A 21,845-nucleotide genomic window follows, 5' to 3' on the forward strand; every position below is an offset into this window, starting at 1 on the left:
CACGAGCTCCCTATGGGCACCCCTCCATTCACCTGTTGATGCTCCACTCGGGGTCGATCTTCTGGATGGTGGGGTCCTCCGTGTAGTTGTACTTCACCTCTGGGTTGCTCAGCTCTGCCCGGTTGATGTTGATGAGGATGGGGGAGCCGCCCGGGGTGTGCCCGGGGGGGGTCCTGCACCGGATCTCGCGGGCGCTTCTCCTGGGGCAGACACACACAACCCGTCAGAGCCCAGGCGGAGGGAGGCAAGCGCAGCCGGGGCGGCCGACGCTGCCCGTGAGCCCCCCGCCCCAGCCCCTCTCCCCTTCTGAACCTGCCAGGGCGGGGAGAGAGAAAGGAGGAAAAAAAGAAAAAAAAAAAAAAACCAAAACCCAAGAAATGAAACAAAAGGCAGCCAGGAAAGGCTGAGCAGCTCCTGAGCGGTCCCATCGTGCGGCTGCTGCAAACAGCAGCGATTATGGCTGATAACCAGTAATTACCGCAGGAAAATATTTAAAAAGCCGCTCCATTATCATCCCTAATCTAAAAATTATCCACTTCATGCCTCAGGGCTTTGTGCTTTTAGAGAAAAATCCCCGTTCTTTGGGCTCTTCCTGCAGCCTCTGACACACAGAGGTTTCGGGGGGGAGATGCCTCCGGCCACCCGCAGGGTTTGGCTCCTGGGGTCTCTCCTGGCTCCCCAGCACGGGCTCCCGGCCGCTGCTCTGTCTGGGGGTCCCGCTGCCTCTGGAGGTGCCCGTCACCCATCCTCCGCCACCCTCCCTGCCCCTCACCATGAAAAAGCGCAGGGCCGTCCCCCAATGGTCACGGAGACGTTGCTGCCGGCGTTGAGGTGGCTGCCTTCGATGGCGATCCAGGTGCCACCAGAGAGAGGGCCCCGGGCTGGGACCACGCGGGAGAAAGTGGGCGTCTGTCAAAGGAAAAGAGCATCCCTGGTGTCGGACGGGCTGGGGACCGAAACCCGCGTCCCCAAGCAGCCCTAAGCAGGTGATGGGGCCGTAGAGGAGAGGGACCCGTGGGACAGTGGCAGGACACGGTGCTGAGGGCTGGCAGTGCCAGCAGGACCGCGGGGAGGCAGAGCAGCGGCAGCCTTGGAGAAATTCAACCAGCGTGACCCAACGCCTGCCCAGAGCATCCCCGCCTGCCCCCGAGGGAAACGACGGTCACTATTCCAACTCGCCTGGAAAACCACCCCAACCACCCGGGACCAGCCCTGTCCCCCGGCACGGGGCTTACCACAAAGGTGAAGCTCTTTGGGGATGTGGCCCGGTAGCTGGGCGAGCAGTCGCGGATGCACACTTCTACCCGCGCCTCGTGGACCTTGCTCGGGCTGGCATCTCCGATTTCGCACACGATCCTAAAGGATGCGGAGAAGGAGCCCTCAGTGCCCCGGCACCGACATGCTCCCTGAGCCACGGTGGGGATGGACCGGCTTCAGAAAGGGGCAGATCTGGCACCAACCGAAGGTCCCAGGTGTCAGCAGCATTATGAGAAACCGAGGCAGTGGCTGTTGGCACTGCCAACCCTGGGGAGAGCTTCCCCAAAGCCTTTGGGGTCCTCTCAGAGTGACCACAACCAGCAGGTACTTCTCTTCCCAGTCCAGCCCAGTCAGCCCCACATCTTCCTGCAGCCACAGGCGGTGTTTGAGCCCCAGCACCCTGACCCCCACGTACCGAGGTGACCCGGCGCGTGCCCACCCCTCGCCGGGCACTTACTGCTCGGCGCTGATGTACTCGCTCTCGATGGGGATGCAGATCACTTTGCCGACTCGAACGCCCCAGCGAACATCTTCAAACTTCAGGCCCAGGTTCTCTCCGGTGATGGTCAGACGGGTCCCTCCTTGCCTGGGGCCGGTCTCGGGTGACAGCTAGGAGAGAGCACGGCCCGTCAGCCGAGGGAGCGGAGCCGCAGGGACGCCTCGCTTGGGCAGGCTGCAGCCCGGGCAGCCGCAGGACGCGTGTTACTTCCCCCACGAGCGGCGAGGACAGATGGGTGACGATAAATGCCAGCGTGTCCGCAAGGAGCACACGGAGCGGGAAAGATCTCCCGAGTGACAGCCACGTCCACAAATCCTCCCAGGAACGAGCCAGGAGATACCAGACGTGTCCGAGCAGAGGGCTGGGATTTGGACACCCCACTGCAGACGGAGCCACCTTGCAGGTGACAAGGACACCAACGGGAAAGAGACAGGGCAGCATCAGCCACGGCTCCAGCCGAGCCGGCAAGGGAGCACGTGGATCTGCCTGGCTTTTGGCCAGGTCTCACGTACCCAGGGATGAGGTCCCCACATCCAAGATGTCCTCAAAGGAGAAAGCACGTCCACCAAGTCCCTGCACACGGCAGGCAGCGGGGAGAAGGGTTTCTCTCCACCGGCAAACTCTGTGCCGAGGCCGGCTGGGAAGGGAGGGCACCTCACCCCGGCACCGCGCCTCATTTACCAGGATGATGCCCAAAAAAGCGGGCAGGTGCGGCCTGACAGACGGCAGCGGGATGAGGGATGAGCGGAGGCGCAAGCACTGCTGCCTCCAGCCAGGCAGTTTAACGCCAGCCCCGGGGCCCAGCGCCCACCTGCAGCACTAACCGGGGTGAACGGCAGGGCTGCACGCCCCGGCCGGGACCGAGGACGGGGCTGGGTCACCGGTGACACCGAGACAGAGCAGGGGAAAAGGCGAGGGAGCGAGTAACGGGGGCCGGGTCAGGCCAGGAGGAAGGTGCGCCCCGACCCGGGGACAGGGACCGTTTTGTTGCAGGCAATGCCCCCCTCTGCTCGCGCTCCTGCGGCACTGGCAGAGATCCCCTCCAGCACCGGGAGCCATTTCTGCCAGCGCTAAGCCCAGCGCCCGGACAGGCTCACGCTACAGCCATGCTCACGCCGCGACCAAGCACGTGCGAGCTCTTTGCATTCCTGGCAAATCTAGGCGGCTGCAACCCTGGGGCCTGAGCCAGCTGGAGCCTCCTCCTCCTCCTCCTCCTCCTCCTTCTCCTCCTCCTCCTCCTCACACAGGGCTAGTCCTGGATGCCATCCCCACAGCAAGACGAGCAGAAGGTGGGAAACACGAAGCAGTGGACGCTGTCCACATCCCCAGCCCTCATGGACCGCGCAGAGCTGAGGAGCGTTTCTGCAGGGCCCCACCGCAGCCCTCTCCTCTCTGGGGTTGACCACCGTCCTCCGGATTCGCACCGGGCTGATCGCCTTCAGCGCACTCGATGGGGGGCAGCCGCTCCCCCCCACGTGCACGTGTTCCGGGGCAGTGGCAGAGCTGGGACCAGCGCCTGGGGCCCCGGCTCCCGCCGAGGCAGCCGCAACTCACAATTTACACGGCAACAAAACCCTCCGGAGCCACGGGGAACTGCTGTTTGCCTAAACCCAGCTCAACCCCTGCCCAGGTCTGGGATCAGGGCTCGTTACGGCAGCCGCAGCCAGCATTAGGTTGGGTCTTCCCCCTAAATCGAGCTCTGCCGGGGCGGCTGGCAAGAAGCGGCTGTTTGTTTGGTGTTTCTAAATGAGTGTTAAAAGCTGCTCCGGAGCGTTAGATTCCTCCTCCTCCGCAGCAAAGCTGACAAGGGCCACGCGTTCAGGGAGAAATGAGCCCGGGAATGAAACGACATGGCCGGCTGCCCAGCGCGGGGAGGTCAGGGCTAAACAGGGCGCACGGGAGGAGGGACCTGGCCAGGAGAGCGGGGGCTGCCCCGAGACTCCCCTATTCCCCCTCCACCTCCAAACCCCCGGCCCCGACAAACACCGACGCTCTTCCGCTAATTGGTTTCACAGGGTCCTTTTACATCAACAAGCAAATGGCTCCGGCGGGCACAAGCGGTGGGCTCACTCCTGGCTCCGGCAGCCACAGCGGAGCCAGGAGGTGCCGAGGCTGAGGGGTTCCCCCTTCCCGGGGAAGGGACATCGCTCTGAGGGTCACAGCCAGCACCAGGCAGGACCCGGCAGAGGTTTGGAGGGGGCTTGTCCCTACCACTGAGCGATGGGCGAGTGATTCTTCACCCATGGTCATCTCCCAGCTGAGCCCCACCACCCGTGAATTCGCCTGCACCTGGCTGGCTGGGTTGGAAGGAGGCTCCAGATCCTCCCAAAATCACAGTAGAAGACTCCTCTTTTCCCCCACCACCCCATGCTGCCCTCTCCGCACCAGGCTGCTATCTGGACCATTCCCCAGCCCGCCCGCTGCCCGGGGTGCGGGACAGGGGTTGTGGGAAGCAGCAGGCAACAGGCAGGCTGCCGGGGAGCACCACACCAAGAGCTACACCGGCCCGCGCCGACCGCCGGCTCGCAGGGCACTACCACAGAGGGGCACCAAGGTCAAGCCCACCTGCTACCGGATCTGTTCCTGCTGCACCTTTTGCAATTACCGCCAAATTTCATAACGATTCAGGGCAGGAGAGCTGCGACCGAGGCTGGACGCCGTCAGCTGCCGGGAAGCTGCTGTGAGCGGTGCGCGCGGGGCTGCCTGCAGCCCCGGCCAGGCGAGCGCAAGAGGACAGCGCACGGCCTTCAGCCAGGCCGCTCCGGGCACGGCCCGGCCGCCACGGGCTGCGCTCCCACCATCCCCAGGGGAAGTTCAGCCTGAGCACGCTGGGAAGCCGTTGGGGATGGGGAGCCCCGCAGCCCCACACACACAACAGGGGACCTCCTCGAAGGGATGCACGCTCTGGGGCTCGACCCTTCTCCTGCCAGCACTCCGCCAGCCCCAGGCAACTCTCTGCAGGCAGTACTTTTTGCGGGCAGGGCTCTTTGCAGGCAGGGACGTGCCCAGGGGAGGGGGTACCCCCCTCTCCCCGCGCGGCTGCCACCCCACGCACCCCTGCGAGAGGCAGGCAGTGCCGGGGAAGGAACGACTCTCATTTCCAGCTTCCATCAGATAAGACGCTGAAACCCAAACAGACCAGATCCAGCGCTAAGACTCCGGTAATTAACACCGGCAAGGCCCGGCCAGCCGCGGGTAAACAGAAGGTATCCAGAAGAAATACCCACCCTCGTGCACTTGGAGCCCAGCCCGACAGGCATGTGAACATTAATATACGCAATCTTATTAAACGAAGGTCATAAAAGCTGTCAGGGAAGGGGGATGATGAACTACCAGCACACATGGTGACAAGAGGAGGAGCAACGCGGAGCTGCAGCTTTCCCGGGATCCTGCAGCTGTGCGCAGGAGGAGCGGCGGGAATCTCGGCGACGGGCCAGAGAGCCCAGTGCACGGGGGTGGTGGAGAGAGGCTTTTAGCCTCGGAAATGAAAGCAGCGACAAGAAATGCTCAGTCCTAAACACCGAGCAGATCTGGCTGCTGTGAGGTGCCACTGGAGAGCCCCATCCCCATCTCCATCCCCGTCTGTATCTCCAGCTTCCATCTCCCATCCCAGTCCCCCGGCACCGGGCATCACCGCCCACCCGTCCCCACGTACCTTGGTGATCTTGGGGTCGGTGCAGCGGCTGTTGCCGCTGCTGGCGTGCATCCAGCTGCTCTCGTAGGCCAGGCAGTGCTGCCGCAGGGAGCAGCGCCTCTCCGACACGCACCAGCCGCACTCGAAGCGTGGGTCGGCCTTGAGGCACAGACCGCAGCTCTCCCGCAGGGCCGAGCACTTGTACAGGTGGGCTGCAACGGCAGGAGGAGCGCAGGGGTCGGCACGGTCCCCCCAGCCCGCGGGCACGGGGTTTTGGGGAGAAGGGCACCCGCTCTCACCCCCTCCCGCTGCATGCATGCCACCAGCTCCCGAGGGGACAAACCCCCATGGGCAGGAGGCACCAGCACCCTGGCCTCAACGCCAAGGCAGAGCTTTGGGTGCTCTCCCAAAGCTTCTCGGAGAAAAGCCTCTTGGTTAGAAACCCGCCTGAGCGATGCAGCCGGAGCATCGCTCCCTCCCTCAAGGCGCCGGTGCAAACTGCGGTCGGGGCGGGGGAGAAGGGTGGGCTGGAGGCTGCGGGGGGCACCAGCCTGCTTTCCCACCCCTGTCCCATCCCTCACTCACCCTGGATGTTCTGGGGGTTGTCGATGACAAAGTTGCCGTTCCAGACCACGGACAAGTTGACCGGCAGGTCGCTGATGTCATTCCCTTCATAGAAATACTGCAGGAGGGGACAGAAGGAGACAGAGCCCGTTAATTGGAGAGGCGAAACGCCCCGGTGAAGGGCACGGAGAGGCGTATGACCCCGTTAGGTGGATGTCTCCCGTCAACCCAGAGGAGAGGGATGGGGGCCTGGTTCGGACTCGCTGGCTAGGACCAGACAGGTCTAACAGCCACTGGTCAAAGCATCGGACACAGCACATGCAAACCAGTAGGCTGGACTGGCAAAAAAAGATAAATAAGCAAAATAGAGGGTTTCTAAATAGACCCAAAACCCATTAACCCAAAGGTTTGAAGCTGTTGCTGCTGGGAGAGGAGGAAACGTACGGTGTCTCGGCAACACACACATTCCTCTCCCCGCCAGGCACCCGAGCCCTCCCCCATGTCCTCCCTGCTCCAGGGACACTCAGTCGGATGGGTGGGATCACATCTGGGATCATACTCGTCACTAGCGAAGCTCCAGGAGGACAGGCTGGGCACATGGCAGGAGCACATTCGGTAGAGCCACCCCCGACAGCCGGTGGGAGGACGTCCCCCGCGGTCCCCTCCAGCCCCATCACCCATAACACGATGCCACGAAGCCGTGGCCATGCAGCCGTGGGTGGGACAGAGCCCGGCGCCAGCCTGGTGCCGTGCCAGCCCTCAGAAAGGTTTTGGGAGAGCATCCCCCCCCAGCCCCCCCAATGCCACTCCCGCACCGCACCCCCAGCCACCCCACTCCCAGCCCCACGCTGTGCTTGGCCATCGGCTGTGCCCCGCGCCAGGACCGGCGTCACCACCCCAATCCCCTGAGCTCCCATACAGGGAGGTGACACCGGGGGATCTCGCCCCCCAGCTCCAGGGGACCCCAAACTCAGGCCCCAGCACCCACTGCTGTCCAGACATACCCACGTCCGTTGCTCCTTCCAGCCCAGCCAGCACCTCCTCCCCACCCAAACCCTCTCCCCTGCCTCGGAGCCCCAGCCCCGGCAGCCCCAGCCCCGGCAGCCCCATCAATATTCCCTGCACAGCCCCTGCACGCAGGCGGAGAGGTTTAATCGATACGGAGGCAGGAAGGCAGTCGGAACCGTCCCTGACAGCTAATGACCTCCTTCGGCAAGAAATTCCCTGCTCCTCACCCGAGAAAATGACAGGCGTGTCAGGACAGATTAAATGAATGATTCATGGGTTGCTGGAGTTTGTTAGGGAGCGGCGGACGCGCCTGGAGCGGCTCACCCGGCCGCGGGCTGGCCGTAGCCCTGCCACCACCTCCAGCCGGCCCGAGCATCAACTTTCGTGGCCCTGGTGCCATACCTGGAGGAGTTGGCCTCAGCATCTCCTCCAGCACTGCCCCAGCTCCTGCCCCACGGGGCACATTTGTCCCTGCCAGCACCAGGGACCACTCCGGTGGGTCTGCTCTGCTCGACCCAGAGGCAGGGACGTGGCCCACGAGAGAAGCCAGCGTGCCCAGGTGGCTGCAGGAAGCAAGAGATGTCGGGTCCTTCTCGCCTCGCCATCAAAGCTGGTCCCTCCCGTGCCGAGTCTCTCCCGACCAGGCAGCATCACCAGCCACGGTCCAGCATCAGACACGGCACCAAAACGGGGCACGTGCCCGATGCGAGACACAGCCACGGCAACGCACCCTTCCCTCAACCCTACAAGGTGCAAGTGAGAGGCCAAGCCTGGTCCTTGGTTACACCTCCGCAGCTTTTGGCTAGTGGTCCTACGTCCAGGGGCCACCCCACCGCAGGCTGGAGGACCCCAAAAACGCAGCCCTCCCCGGGGAAGAAGGCTGCTGCTGCTGAACCGTATGCAGCAGCTGTAAGGCATGAGACATCCAACTGCAAACTCAACCCTTTCTTGAGCGCCCAACAGTTCCACCACCATCTCCTCTCTGCAGGAAGAGCCCATCACGTCCCACCATCAGCCTCTCAGACACGGCACCTCTCGCCGTGCGGGCTCAGAGGACCTTCAGCCACGTCTCCACCACGCACCACCTACAACCAGGACCCTCAGCAACACCCCTATCACCAGGCCTGGGAAGATGGAGCCAGAACCGGGCTGGGAGCCCAGATCTGTTCACCTTCCCCTATCCTACACCCACCTGAGGACATCCCCGAGAGGACCGTGATGAGGAGCCGGCCATCCCCCGGCAGCAGGAGGGAGCACGTGCTGGGGAGGGCAGCGGCAGCACCGGAGCAGAATTTAGCTGTGACGAGCCACGTGGCAGCGTAAGTGAAATTGGCATTTTCAATTTGTACTCTGACATGTCTCATTTGGGGCCCTGGCATCTCAGGAAGGCATCCAGCCTGCAGCTGTCCAAAACACTTATTTGCATCTCTCTGCCCCGGCTGCTTTTGGAAATTAGTTCTTCTGGGAGGTGGGTTGGAGGAAGAAGAATAAGGGGAGAGGGAGGGAGAGCATTAACTCTTCATGCACCAGCCCCAAGACAGCTCTGGCACAAGAGACTGTGTCCCTCTGGGAAAGGACAGGGCTCTCCCTCCAAGCTACCGTGCTGAGGATGCCGAATTTGCCGCGGCACGGAGCTGGAGCGGACGGCGGGTCGCCGCTTCCGCGGCCGGGAGCGCAGTGCTGCGCAGAGGGACGCGGCAGACAGGAGCGGGAGCTGCGGTCCTGGCTGGCGTTCGCGGCGCGGGATCGGCGAGGGCACGCGGGTAAGAGTGACAAACGTGTCCCCGGCAGCTGCGTGTCCATCAGCGGGGTCTCACCCGCCCTGCAGAGCCGGGCAGCGGGCCCGCAGCTTGGATGCTGCTACCGGTCCCTGTAGGATGCCAGAGCTGGAGCAGCGGCTCGGCCGCGCGCGGGCAGGAGCTGCGGCTGCAGGGGCTCAGGGCTCAGGCTCCTGGGACGCCGAGATCCATCAGATGCCTCTCTCATTTCCCAAGCACCTCTTCTTTTGAAGGACATTTTCAAAAGGCCTCCCTGCAGCTGCTCTTGCCGTAGCGCGGGCAGGAAGGTGCCCTCGCCACCCACGGGCGCAGCCGTAGCCGGGGAGGCGGCAGCGGCCCGGCCGCGGCAGCTGAGCAAAGCAGCAGCCGCTTTCCGGCCCTGAAGGCCCCACAACCGGTGCGGATCAGGCAGGGCAGTGCTCACAAATCCGTACGTCCCACGGGATCCAGACGAGAGCCCGCAGGCAGCCAGCAGGTCCCATCACGCTGGCTCCTCCCTGCTTCTGTGCTAAACATCCATTAAACACTTAACTGTTATTAACTTCCCGGTTAATCAATTGCCGCGGCTGGCAGCGATCCGGGATGAGCCGTGGGAGGGAGAGGAGGCCAGGGTGGGCGTGAGCGGGGCGATGCGCCCATGCAGGCAGCTCTGTCAGGAGACCACCTCCACAACGGCACCCGGGACCCCCCGGCTGCGCCGAAGAATAACGCGGCACGGTGGCTGCCGCGAGGACAAGTTATGGGAAAGGGACGTTTGCCCTGGAGCAAAAAACAACAGCACAGCACCCAGAGGACAGAAGCGCGCTCGCCCAGCACGGCCCACGGAAGGGGATGGGAGAAAAGATGTCATCGAGTGAGTCAGCAACGGAGACATGAGCTTCTTGGCTCCTTACCTAACGCAGCCAGCCTTTCCGTCCCTCTCTGGAAGAGCCTACAAGGTGAGCGTGGAAGGGCCGGTGGAAGACACACCAGCCCCACTGACCTGGATATGGCTATTCCCAGCAAGGTCTCCCTCCGCAGGGACGTGGGTTCAGCTAAGAGGACTCCTGGCCAAGCCTTTCTCAAGGCTCTTTACCCAAAACTGATCTCAGGCATCTTCCCAACTAACAGCCGACAACCTCGTGTGCTTCTCACGGCTCTGATTCTCGCCCCCGTCCCATCCCCCTGCGGGGGATGCCCACCAGCCCGGCACGCTGCACGGGCTGCGGGTGCCACCTCCCCTCCTGAAGGTCTCACGTCTGGTTCTAGCAAGCCCACTGCCCACCTGCCCGCCGGCAGCGATGGGCACCGAGAGCCGCTCCGCTCCCCTTGCGGGGAGGGATTCAGCACTCCGAGGAAGCACCTCCAGGGAGTCACGCTCCCAAGGGACAGAGCCGCGGCCAGCGAGGGAGCACCCCAAACCTGGGGGTGGATCGCACCGAGATGCGCTCCGGGATGCTCCTGCAAGCGCCGCGCCAACTAGCCAAAGGCACTAGCCCTTCCCAGCCCAGACGAGGCAGGGCAGCCCCACGGCCACCACACCCCTCGCCGCGGGGCGTCCGTCCCACTCCGGCCACAGCCCGCGCAACCCAGCAGGTGAAGGAAGGGAGGGACCCCGCTCCCCAGGGAAGGCAGCGGAGGGGCTGCTCCTCCGCCCGCTGCGAGCAAACCCCCGCGTCCAAATTCCCCTTGCAAACCCCCCCTCCCTCTCGCAGGCACCGTCCCCCTGGGCTGCATTTCTGGAGGAGCGCTTGGGCTGCAGCTGTGTCCTATTTTTCTGTAGTTGATGACCTCAACTCCTTCCCCGCACTACGGGGACGGCAGTAATGTACATCGCGTCTCGCCAGGGCTCAACTGCAATTCATCATTATTTTATCTGCTGGAATTTAATTGGATCCTATCAAACTCTCCTGATACTCCCTTTTCACTTTAAACACTGCTGCAGGAAAGATAAATGTAGGCACCGCTAGGACGGAGAGCACGGCTTTGTTGGCAAACGGTGCCGGGGTTGTGGGCTCCAATCCTGTTTTCCTCTCCATGGCTAGTTAATTAGAGATACATGCACCAGAGGTGCGCGGCGCTCAGAACAGGGCATGTGTGTATGATTTATGTTCCTCTATAAATACACCCTAGGCCTAGTAAAATACCGTCATCCACACAACAGCACAACTTGACGGTAACGCTTGGCCTCTGATTCTGGATCTCCTTTTGCTCTTTTCACATAAATCTCCTGCTTTCCTCCCCCATCACACACACAAGCTTCTTCGCCTGGATTCCTCCCGCCCAAAACTCAGCGGGGTGGAAGTGAGAACCCGAGACCCTGGGAATATGTCAGAGCAACACCCAGGCTCCACCGCAATAAAAAACCACCCAGAAAACGTAAATCTACCGGGTCTTGCCTGCCTTCCCAGCATCCGCACCTGGGGCTGGGCATCCGTGCCGGGTACCACTCGCGTGCCCACCCCACCGGCCCGGCTTGCTCTGCACCCACATCGCTTCGTCACGGGAATGAGCTGCTCCTGGACGAACGTCCCGACCCCAGCCTGGCCGGAGGGGAGCGACCTCCGGAGCCGCGGCCGAGAGGGGTGGGCAGGGCGGGCTGCCCGTGCCAGGGGCATCGGCGAGGAAGGAGCCGGAAGGGAGCCAGGAGGTGACACGGCCGCTCCTCACCACGCGGGGCTTTGGTTAAAAGGAAAGGGGAAATAATTGAGGCGTGAGGCTTAATTTAAAGTGCTGAGACGACAAACTCAAATGCTCGTGGAAAGGAGATCAAGGGTTCTTCCTATTTTTACATTTAAAGGGAAAGAGCAGCTCTCGGGCTATTTCAGCCTTCACAGGAACATTCTGGAGAGAAAAAGCCAAACTCTTGGCAGCGAGAAACACCTGTAGTCATTTTGCCAAGGCCAGGACTAAATCGGATGAAGTCCAGTATTACAAGCAGTAGTGCAGATTCGGGGCTGTGGTACTTTCCAACAGCAAAACTGTTTATTTTTGGCAGCAACTGGAAGGATGAGCCCCGTTTAGGGATGGCAGATGGGACAGAATGGGCAAAGGCAGGGATGCTTGGAAAATGAAACTCAGTAGTATTATCTGCACGCATTAAGAGACAGGTGACCGTTTCCCCATCCTCCACTGCAAGAAGCAAGCCTGGAAACGTCTGCCTCCAGAAGATTTAAAGTAACCAATTAACAAAAAGCTAGTTTACCGGCAAAGCATTTATTTTCTTAGTTAGGCTTGTCTTTCCTTTTTTGCTTCTTTACATTACATGCGGAAAACCTTTGGGGTCGCTTTCGCTTTGAAGAGCAGAAAGAGACCGAAGAGAGGAGGCAGAAAAGGGGTTTTTCTGCTTGCTTTTTGCCCTGGGATGCGTGGGGAAGACCAGGCCTGCTTTGCTGAAGATCAGTTGGGTGTCTCAAATGCTGTTAATAGTCGACACTCAAACCTTAATGAATGGACTGCTGAATATTTAACCAAGATGTCTTTTCCTCAAAGTGCTAACAAGTCACTGGAGTTTGACAAGCACTAAAAATAAACAAAAGACAAAGAGTTTCAAGCGGGCTTGACTTATTAGCCCTTCCATTCACCCGCGATTCAGGAAAGCATCCCTAATTCCGCAGAGTAATTAACCTCTTGTTTAGATCCCAGCGAACTCCTGGAAACAAAGTGTGCCTAAATGCCTTCCCGAGGCGAGGACATCCATTCCTCACCTTCCTTTTCCACTCACCGGTGCCCTCCACACCAGTGCCCTCCACAAGACCCAAAATCCTAACCCAAAGGACGAATCGCAATGGAAGAACCCGGCGGGTCATGGGTGGGTAACTGCGCGGGAGCCTGAAGTGCTATCAACCAGCCAGCGGGACTGCAAAAAAAGACGGGGAGGAGACAAGCGTCACAGACGTGAGAATCTGAACCCCCCCCACCATAAAGCAGCCTGGCTAAATGCCCTCAAACGTTAAAGCAGGTGAGCAGACCCTGAAAGCAAGACAGCTTCTTTCAAGCCAAAACTCTCTTCTTCCTTCTGTGAAGCCACCCTGCTCCTGAAAGCCAAGCCTCCTGCCTGAGACCGCAGCCCCGTGGAGCTGCTGCCGCCCGCTCCCGCACCCGCGCAGCCCGCAACACCTCCCACGGGCTCTCCAGCCGATTTCCTTTGCTTTCTGGGCGTCCCTGGCAATTTTCAGGTCAAACGTCCACCCCTGTCAGCCCAGGAGAAGGCGTCGGTCACCTCAGCTCTGCGTGGTGAGGACACCTCAAGCTGTCCCATCCCTTTGGAGAAGAGCTGCAGAGGCCGTGCAGCTCGTGACACCAGTGCTGGCAGCCACGGCACCCCTTGGGAAACGCAGGTGGTGGGTTTTGCTTCTGCCTCTCCCTCCTGCCCTCCAAGTTGAAACTTACTGGGGAGAAATGAGTCCAAATGATTCCGAGCCCCTCTCCGAGCTCCACCTCCGTGTGGCAAAGGCTCCGCTCTGGCGCAGGCACCTCTCCCCAGCGCCCCGCGGGAGCCATCAGGCTGCCGCTGCCGGCACCGTGCAGCCGTGCCGCTGCTCTATAGGGAGCATCCTGCAGCACACACCGTCCCAAACTGCTTTCGAATGAACTAAGCTAAACCGTTACGCTCAAGAATTGGGCAAGAGGGAGCTGCCGGCTCGGCCAGCTGCAGGCAGAGGAGACCTGGCAGGAGGCTGGGCTGGCCAGGCAAGGGCAGAGCCTCACAAGACTTCCCATGCCCTGGGCAGACACGGTTTTGGCTCCTAGGTGCTCACACAGCTCTGCACCCGGCCGGGGTCCCTGTTGGTCCTCTCTGGGACAGAGGCCCCATTTCTTCCACCCTTTTCAACAGGGCAATGGTTCCTCCAGCCCATTTCCAGCCACAGGCGCTCCGGCAGTGGGGCCAGGCACGGGCACATTGCAGAAGAGCCCTCGGACAACCAAGCAGGTACCTGGTGTAACCAGCCTCCTGCCAGGACGAGAGCAGCTCAGCTGTCCCCCAAGAAACCTCCCACGGGGCTGCGATGGAGACAAGAGCAGCCGAGCTTGGCTACCAGCAGCAACGAGACGCCAGCGAAGGGACCTGCACCGGGGAGACGTCTCTTTGCATCCATCACGCTCCCCTCAAAGCACTAACACGGCGACAGGCAAGACCGGGTCCGGGGGTAAATCCACACGGTGACGCCCTGGTGAGGGTCACGATCAACACCAGGGACAAGCAGCCAAGCCAGCTCCGCTGGGCAGTGCTCCATCTGGCTTCTTTCTTCCCCGAACACAGCAGCAAGACGACAAACCTTTGCTTAAGCCGCCTTGCTAACGGCTTCTCGCGGCAGAGCCCCGCAGGCACCGCTCTGGTCCTGCCCCTCGCTGGAGCCCGCTCGTTGTGCCGCTGCCCGCACTCCGCTCCAGGCCAAGCACGGATCCACCAACAACGTTTCCAGCCGGCAGCTCAGGCCGGGGAGCGTTTCTGCTCCTCGCAAACCGCGTGTCGCCGAGAAAGAGCCCCAGCAGCACGGCGTCCCCCCCCCGGCACCGCCGCCCAGGGCAGGAGGCAGCGGCTCGGGATGCTCCCCCTGCCCAAAGGCTCCGCAGCCCCAGGAGCGCAGGGGGAGGGAAGGAGCCAGGGCTCGTCTTCAACGGCCTCTAAATGTCACTCGTGCCACCAAAGGACAAGGGAGCAGGGATCGGCACCGGTGTTAGGCTGCAAATGAGCTTTCACAGTGTGAGCGATGGAAAACAAATTTTAAAAGGATTAAATGGGAGGGAGAAGGGAGGAGCCGGCTCTATGCGCAGGAGGGCAGGTCAGTGCAGAGCCCAGCGGGGCAGCCGCGGAGCTGAGCAACGCCGGCTCCCGGGGGGCCATTTACACCCCGGGGGGGTTTGCTCGTGGGCTCGGCGCTCCCTGCGCTGCGTTGCTGCCCAGCACGCACACAGCTCACCGAGGGGCCACAAAACCCCCTCCCGCTTAGGGATAAGGCAACTGGAGAGGGCAGAACAGGCAGAGCTGCCTGCAGGAGAGAGCTTAAGTGACAGAGCTGCAGGGAGCAAGGAGAGAGAGGCAGGGAGTGATGCACCGGCAGGGCCGGGATGGAGGGCAGGCAGGCAAGGGGATGGGGCCGCTGCCGGCGGGAGCTGGGGACGGACGGGGGCTGCAGGCGAGGAGGGGAAGCGCTTGCGGGGCTGGCAGGCGCGGCTGCACGCAGGGGAGCGTGCGCAGCGGGACACGGAGAAGGTGTTAGCTCGATCCCGCCTGCGAAGTAGGATGGCTTGGTGTCAGAGGGAAGCAAGAGCAGGCAGAGAGGAGGGGGAGGCAAGGCTCCGGCACGTCCGGGCCAGCTGGCTCCGGCCCAGGCAACTTTCTTCAGCTTTCCAAAGCCAATTTCCTTGGAAGTGCTCCTAAAGCCTGGCGGGTCCCCTGGGGTGGCTCTGGCATTGATCCTATCCGGAACAACCCCAGGCAGCAGCCCCCCTCTGCACCTGGGGGAAGCGGGGGGGGGGGGAAGCCCACCCCGCACCCCACGAGCACCAGAAACCCCCCCGTCACCTGCCCACAGGAGAGCAAACCCCAGCCGTGCAAACCCAGGGCAGGGCAGGAAACGAGCAGCCCGCAAACGAAGCAGGCGCCAAGGCGAGCTGCGCACTCACCGAGGTGTTCTGGCACTGGATGCTGGTGCTGTTGAAGCGCAGGGCGGTGACGCGGGTGGTGCTGCCAGGGATGTGGAAGATGCACTCGTAGTTGCGCTGGCCGGACTGCGGCTGGGGCAGGTTCTTGGCCGTCAGGGTGATGGGTTTCACCACGCCCACGGGGATGTAGATCTGGGTGGAGGGCAGGATCTGGGGACAGTCCTGCGAGGGGAACAAGGGGCAGCCGATGAGAGGGGAACACCGCGCAGCCTCCCCCAGCACCCCCGGGACCCCCCTTGGCTGGCAGGCAGGGCAACGCGCTGCGAAAATACCACCCCGAGCGCACGCCTGAGTAAAATCCGTATGCGCGGCCAACCCCAAACCAGCGTCTCGCAGCTGCTCTGACCAAAGCCCTGAAGACAGAAAAGGAGAGCACAGAGGAATCCGGTGGCAGGGCAGTGGGGTGTTTTCCACAGCTCGGGTGGATCCAGGCGGGAGGTGGGGAGAGGATTCAGCTACGGGACCTGCAACCTGGCACTCCGATAGCAGCGCATGCTTGGGTGAAATGACTGGTAACGAGATGGGCTTTATGCCACCATTGCAGTCAGTAGGTTTCAGAGTTAATGCCCACTGGGCTGTGCATTGTCAGGCTACCCTCTCAGCCCTCCCGTTTCCCTTACAGCCTCCATCCTCCTTCCTTCACGAGTGGATAGAAAAGCCTTTTCCCCTTTGACACTGCAACGTGCTCCTGCAGCGTTGCAGCGAACCTGCTCTGCAGCGAATTTTGCTGCTGCTGCTTCCATCCGTGGCCAGCTCGAAGCGGCATCACCCCAACCAGCCTGGCTGCAGGCTGCCCAGAAGACAGCACCTCCGGCCAGGGGATGCTGGCGAGTCCAAGCAGGGGGAAAGGCAAGGGCAAGGGGCTCGGCACCACCCTGCCAGCCCCCCGCGCTCCCCAGGGAAGGAGCCGTCGGGAGGGCAAAGCACTCGGCTTTTAATAGCCGTGGGCTCCCAGCTGCTCCGCGGGAGCTGGAGAGCCTTGTGTGCAAAGCACGGGGGAGCGGGAGGGAGCAAAAATAAATGAGCTCAGGCAGCAAAACAGCTCCGCGGCCCCGGCGGGTGCCGCTTCGGCAACAACAGCCTGATGCAATCCCACGTCGGCCTTGCCGAGCCTGGTGGAGGTCTCACACCTACGGCAGCGACTCCTGGAAGCGTCGGCTTGAAATAACGTCAGGAGGGAATAACGTGCGCTGAAACGAGCTGCTCCGAAAACAGGGACGGCAGCAGCAGCGCCGGGGGTGGACGCAGCCACCCTCCTGCTCTCACAAGGCTGCTGACGGCCACGGCGCGGGGGCAGCTCTCGCCCCAGGGCCACCGGCAGCCACGCGTGGCCAACGCTGCCCAGCTGCCTCCTGCCGCCCCGCAATGAGCCGGGCCGGGCCCTGCGCAGCACTGGGCTTTATCTCAGCCGGTAGGATTAATCTAACTTTCAAAAGATGCAGAGAAACAAACAATAAATCTTTTCATTTAGCAAATATTGACAGAAAACCCCAGCTCGTTTTACTCCTCAAGTTTTCTTTTCTTCACAAGCCTGTACTCCCCAACAGCACCATTTTTAAGGGAGGAAACTATTTATCCGCAAAACATGCTAAACAAAACGAAAGCAGTGAGGAACAGCAGTGCCAGCCCCAACCCGGAGATGGTGACAGGGCTGGGACAGTCTGGGGACCCTCGGTGCTGCTCTGCCACCTCCCTGCTCCGTATCACGGCTGCCGCTCTGCAAAGCGGGGCTGGAGTTGCCTCCCCTTTCAGAATCAGCTCAGGGCTCACAGCGGGGAGACCCCGTGTGCCCACCGCCATTCACAACGAGCGGTCCCCGCCGCTGCAAGGCTCCCCAGCAGCTCAGGACCGGCTCAGAAGTGCTGACGGATGAAGATGTCCCTGCCTGCTCGATCCCTGTTCACATTGCAGGGGAACCCCATGGGCGGCACACACCTTGCACACACACGTTCGGTGACAATTAGCTCCCAGCTCGCTCTCCAACACTTTCACCTCCTCATTTTTCCATAATTATTAAGTCCATGTAAGTCCATGATGCCCCAACTGGGCTCACCAGAGATGCTCACAAGACTGGTGCCCGGGGAGCATCGCGGGCACGTGCGTCCCTCTCCCTGGCAGGCGGGCGGGCGGGCAGGCAGGCAAGCAGGCAGGCGGGTGGGCAGGCAGGCGGGCAGGCGGGCAGGCAGGCAGGCCGGCTCATTTTGCTGACTCGTGGTTTGAGCCGAGTCCCCCCCGCGACGTCACATGCTCCGCATCTGCCGGCAGAAGTGTCTCATCCAGCAAAAATGTCAGCCTTCGCCCAAACAGGAAGCACCTGGTGCTGGTGGGTGCCCGGGGTGCCCGGAGGGGTGGGGGCACTGGGACAACTCATTTCCCCTCCAAGCAATTCCAACCGCTGACAAAACTCACTCCGGCACTGCCCGGCGCTTACATCCCTTGGGAACGCTCTGCACAGCCCATGGAGCTCCCCGTCCTGCCAAAAACAGCCCTCCCGGCCGAGCCCCGGCTCCCAGGAGCAGGGAGCTACGAAGGAATGGGACAAGCAGAAAAGCAAGACCCCTATACACATTCCCAAACATTGCACAACTCGGATTTTCTCCGTTAAAACCATTTTTCTAGCTGGATGAGAACACGACAAGGGTGTCCAGGTTTGCCTGGAGAGGTAAGAGCTCTAGAGTCACCCTGCAAATGCTGCGGTTTGGGTTTCTCTGGCAGCTCCCAGCTCCAGCTGCAAGGCTGTGCCATCAGCGGAGATGGGGATGAAGGCAGCCTGGGGCTGGGCTTCACCCCGGCTTTTGGGGGTCCCTCACAAAGTCCCCAGCCCCTCCCACTGGTGGGGGAACGAAGAACAAACGCAAGCGGAACCCGCTTAGACTGAATCAACGCGCTTGGTCCCCGCAGGCCAGGGCCCTTTCGCCCTCCGTGGCAGCTCTGCATCAGCAGGGACCGCTGCAGGAGAGCAGCTTTGTGGGATGGGAGAGTCCAGCACCCACCACCGATCACCCCGCGGCCACTGCTGGCCACCGCAAGCGGGGACAAGCAAATAGCAACCTGGGCTGCCTCATCACCTTCTCCACCCTTGAACCCCAGAGCAAGCCACAGAGGAGGGCGATCTCCGGAGCCCAGGGTTCAAAGCCACCGCAGCCGGTGGGCAGGGACATCCTTCCTGCTGCCGCCATTCCCAGGCACATTTATGCGAGCGGTGGCTCCTACCCACGCCCCGTTCCTGCCCCACCACCCCCCAGAAATCCACACAAACACCCCCGGCACGCCCGAGACAGAGTGCCATGGGTCGCTCTTTGTGTTTTCTTACAAAACAGCTGCTTTCCGACCCAGGCAACCGTGGTGAACCGCCCGTGGGAACCGCCGGAGACGGAGTTAAGCACTGCTGTTAACCCCCGTCCCTGCCTCTCCTGACCAGTGCCCACCACACTCCAACCAACGCAGACAGACCAAATCCTGCTTAAAATGGCCCTCCCGGTCAGACATCCTCCCACGGAGGGGATGGGGCCGGACACCCACTGTTAACTTGTCCGGCGGTGCCGTGGGCTGGCACCGAGTGTCCCCCTCGCCCACCGCACTGCCCTGCTGGGGACCGGGACCGGCTGGAGATGGGGACAGGATGTCCCATCCCAGCCCCGACACGCAGCCCACAGCAGCGGCTGGTCTGAGGGCATCTCACCATCCCCGCCGGGAACTGCCGAGGCCACACCAACGTGCAAACAGGCTGAGCCAGGCGCTCCAAACCTCAAGCCAGGCACCGCTCCAGGTCTCCATGTGGCCAAAAGGGTCTGCCGGGTGACAGCCAGCCCGTGCTCAGGAGTGGCACGAGTTCCCAAGCAGCTGGTCCGTGGGAGAGCTGCATCCATCCCAAAGACAACACCCCTGGGGGGTACAGCCAGATGCTTTTGGGTTCACCTGGCAGGGAAGGGGGAAAAGCTCAGCAGCCTCCCCCGTGCCCTCGGCGAGGGGAACAGGCAGACGAGAGCCGCTGGGCTCCAGCGGTCTGGACACCGCGTGTTGCGTTTGCAGAACCAACGCCAGGGCTGGCTGGAAGCGCGACCTCAAGAGCAGGCTTCTGGGATGCCTGGGACAGGCCGATCCCTCACCGGATTTTTTCAGGGCGCAAGCTGGGAGAAAACAGCTTTTTCCCATCTTTTCACGTTACCGAATCCCCCCTCGTGTGGGGCCGCTGGGCTGGGCTTGTTCTGGCCCGTGCATCACATGCCCAAGTACCCACGAGCATGGTGCAAGCCCCTTGCTCTCAGACGATTCCTCCAGGGAGGCGAGGGATGGTGCCAGAGCCCGGAGTCTGGCCGTTTGGTGGAAGGGGCGGTGGAAAAGCACCGCCGCACCACCCGAGAGGCACGGAGCACCGCCGGCGGGGCCGCGGCACAGTGCGGTGCGGGGGCAGGAGGGGCTGTTTGACGAGCGCAGCCTCGTTCCTGGCGCTCGCCTGTTGCTGTACGGAAATGGCAAGCGCCGACCCCGCCTGCCCACGTGCCGGAGCAATGGCTGGGCTTTTCCAGCTCTCCCGATGCACTTGGCTGAGAGGCGGCTTCGCTCAGCTCCATGCCCGGAGTAAGGGTCATGATGAGAGCCCAGCACAGCCCCATGAAGGGACACCATCATCTTCTGCAGGTCCATCTGCTCCTGAAGTCCACGGAGGCTCCAAACTGCACCCAAGTACGAGACCCAAGCAGCTCTCTTTGCAGGTTGCAAAGCCCAAATGTTCCCCTGTAGACACAGCAGCTCCCCCGGGAGAAGCAGCAGGACCAGGCGCTCCGGTTTTTCCACAGGAAAACTCTCTAGAGCGGCTCGGTGGGCACCCAGCGTCCAGCCAAGGTCAACCCACCCCAAGGGAGCAGGGAAGCCATGCAGGGCTCAGCCCCAGTACGCGGGAAGATGTTCCTCCATCCATCCCATCCCCGGCACAAGAGCGATGGTGCTGCTGGTGGCTGGGCAATGGTTGAGTAATGGTCCAGCTCTCCTGTCCTCTTCTGGAGGGCTTTAGCTCCTCGAGTGATGAAAGCGGCAAAGGGGAGGAAGGGGAAAAAATTAATTGGGGTGTCTTGGACACAGATGGATCCGGCTGACTCCACGCGTGCTCGCAGCCCAGCACGGAAGCAAGGGGACATGGGGATGACAACAGCCTGATCCAGAAGGATGCCCAGGAGCCCACAGGTCCTCACCAAGGATGAGGGCAGACCTCAGAAGATAGAAATTACAGGGGATGGAGATTCACTGCTCCTCCCGAGCCGGAGGATGCAGAGGCAGACTTCTCGGTGCCAGCCAGGACAGCAAAGACCTTGAGGGACATCTTGGCTGCCTGCCTTCACATATGGTCTGTGAAGTGGAGACAAGCCTTTCTTGTTCATCTCTGCTCCTGGGGACCAGTCCTGGCCTGGGAGGCTGATGGGACCCGAGCTCTGCTGGAGCTCAGAGACCAAACTTTATCCGAGATGATTTGGGCAAACGCTTTCTCCAGGACAACGTCCATTTGAGCCATTCCCATCAGGACAGCACATGGCTTTGCTCCCAGCAGCAACCATCAGGCAGCTGGGCCCCTGCACAGGCAACTGGCAACCCAGGTAAGTTCAACCAGAGACCTCTTCCAGGACAGGGGCAGGGCAGAAACTCTCCTCCCCAAAGCTCTCCCTTCTGGACCCGAATCAGCATCTACTGTGGAGCCAGCAGTTGCTGGCCAGACCTCCAGACCCAACCCAAACAGCCTGGGGACGCAGGGACCTCCCGCGACCGCCCTGCCAGTGACAGGTTTCTCCGGTGGGTGGCACGGATGCTGCACAGGATGAACCCCCGCAAAAGAACACGTTTCTTAGCAAAGCATTTGAGACGAAGAAGGCGTGAGGTACAGCGGAACGGTTTGTTTTACGGATTTCAACCTTCCCCTCTCTGAAAACAAGTTGTTCCGCACTGACAGTTCAAGCTTGCTCCCTTCAAATACATCAAAGGAGAACGCTTTAGCGTCTCTGCCTTTGTTTTTCCTTTCATTCAGCCTAAAGTGCTCTCGGCTGCGCCCGGCTTCCCAAGCAGCCTCTCCACAGCGGCACTCCTCAGCCGACACAGCCTCTCCCCACCAGCATGCGGTCCCGGCAGCGCTTCCCACTCCTCCCTCAACTGCCTCCCAGGCAGCTCCAGCACCCCGGACAAGGCGGTGGGAAAAGTTTCCAAAGCAGTTTGCACTCTTCTAAACCCTTCCGCGTAGGGCAGGGGGTCAGGAGAGGACCGGGACAGGAGATGGGAGCCGGCTCGCGTCGCCTTACCTCGGAGAGCTTGACGCGTCCCTCCAGGAAGGAGCAGTCGGCGGCGTTGTGGGTGCAGATGTGGCGGTACTTGCACCAGTGGCAGGGGAAGGAGCCGTTCACGCAGGACAGGCAGCTGCGGAGGGAGAGAAGCAGGCAGCGTTAGAACAACGGCGAGGCAGGGTCCGCCTGCC

At 61.8% G+C, this 21,845-nt stretch overlaps 1 protein-coding gene across 1 annotated transcript in view; it reads right to left on the bottom strand.

The window, feature by feature from the left end:
- Nucleotides 1-21,845, bottom strand: part of PLXNA1 (plexin A1) — a 124,546-nt gene that overhangs the window by 34,060 nt on the left and 68,641 nt on the right. Inside the window, exons 9-16 of the mRNA XM_075514506.1 lie at nt 21,673-21,787; nt 15,350-15,550; nt 5,976-6,072; nt 5,412-5,602; nt 1,715-1,866; nt 1,236-1,356; nt 773-909; nt 33-200 (exon numbers count right to left, since the gene is read on the bottom strand). Coding sequence (XP_075370621.1) covers nt 33-200; nt 773-909; nt 1,236-1,356; nt 1,715-1,866; nt 5,412-5,602; nt 5,976-6,072; nt 15,350-15,550; nt 21,673-21,787 — 1,182 coding nt within the window. The remainder of the gene's footprint in view (nt 1-32; nt 201-772; nt 910-1,235; nt 1,357-1,714; nt 1,867-5,411; nt 5,603-5,975; nt 6,073-15,349; nt 15,551-21,672; nt 21,788-21,845) is intronic.

The sequence above is a fragment of the Mycteria americana genome, chromosome 11 (genome assembly GCF_035582795.1).
Source record: "Mycteria americana isolate JAX WOST 10 ecotype Jacksonville Zoo and Gardens chromosome 11, USCA_MyAme_1.0, whole genome shotgun sequence".
Taxonomy (NCBI): Eukaryota; Metazoa; Chordata; class Aves; order Ciconiiformes; family Ciconiidae; genus Mycteria; species Mycteria americana.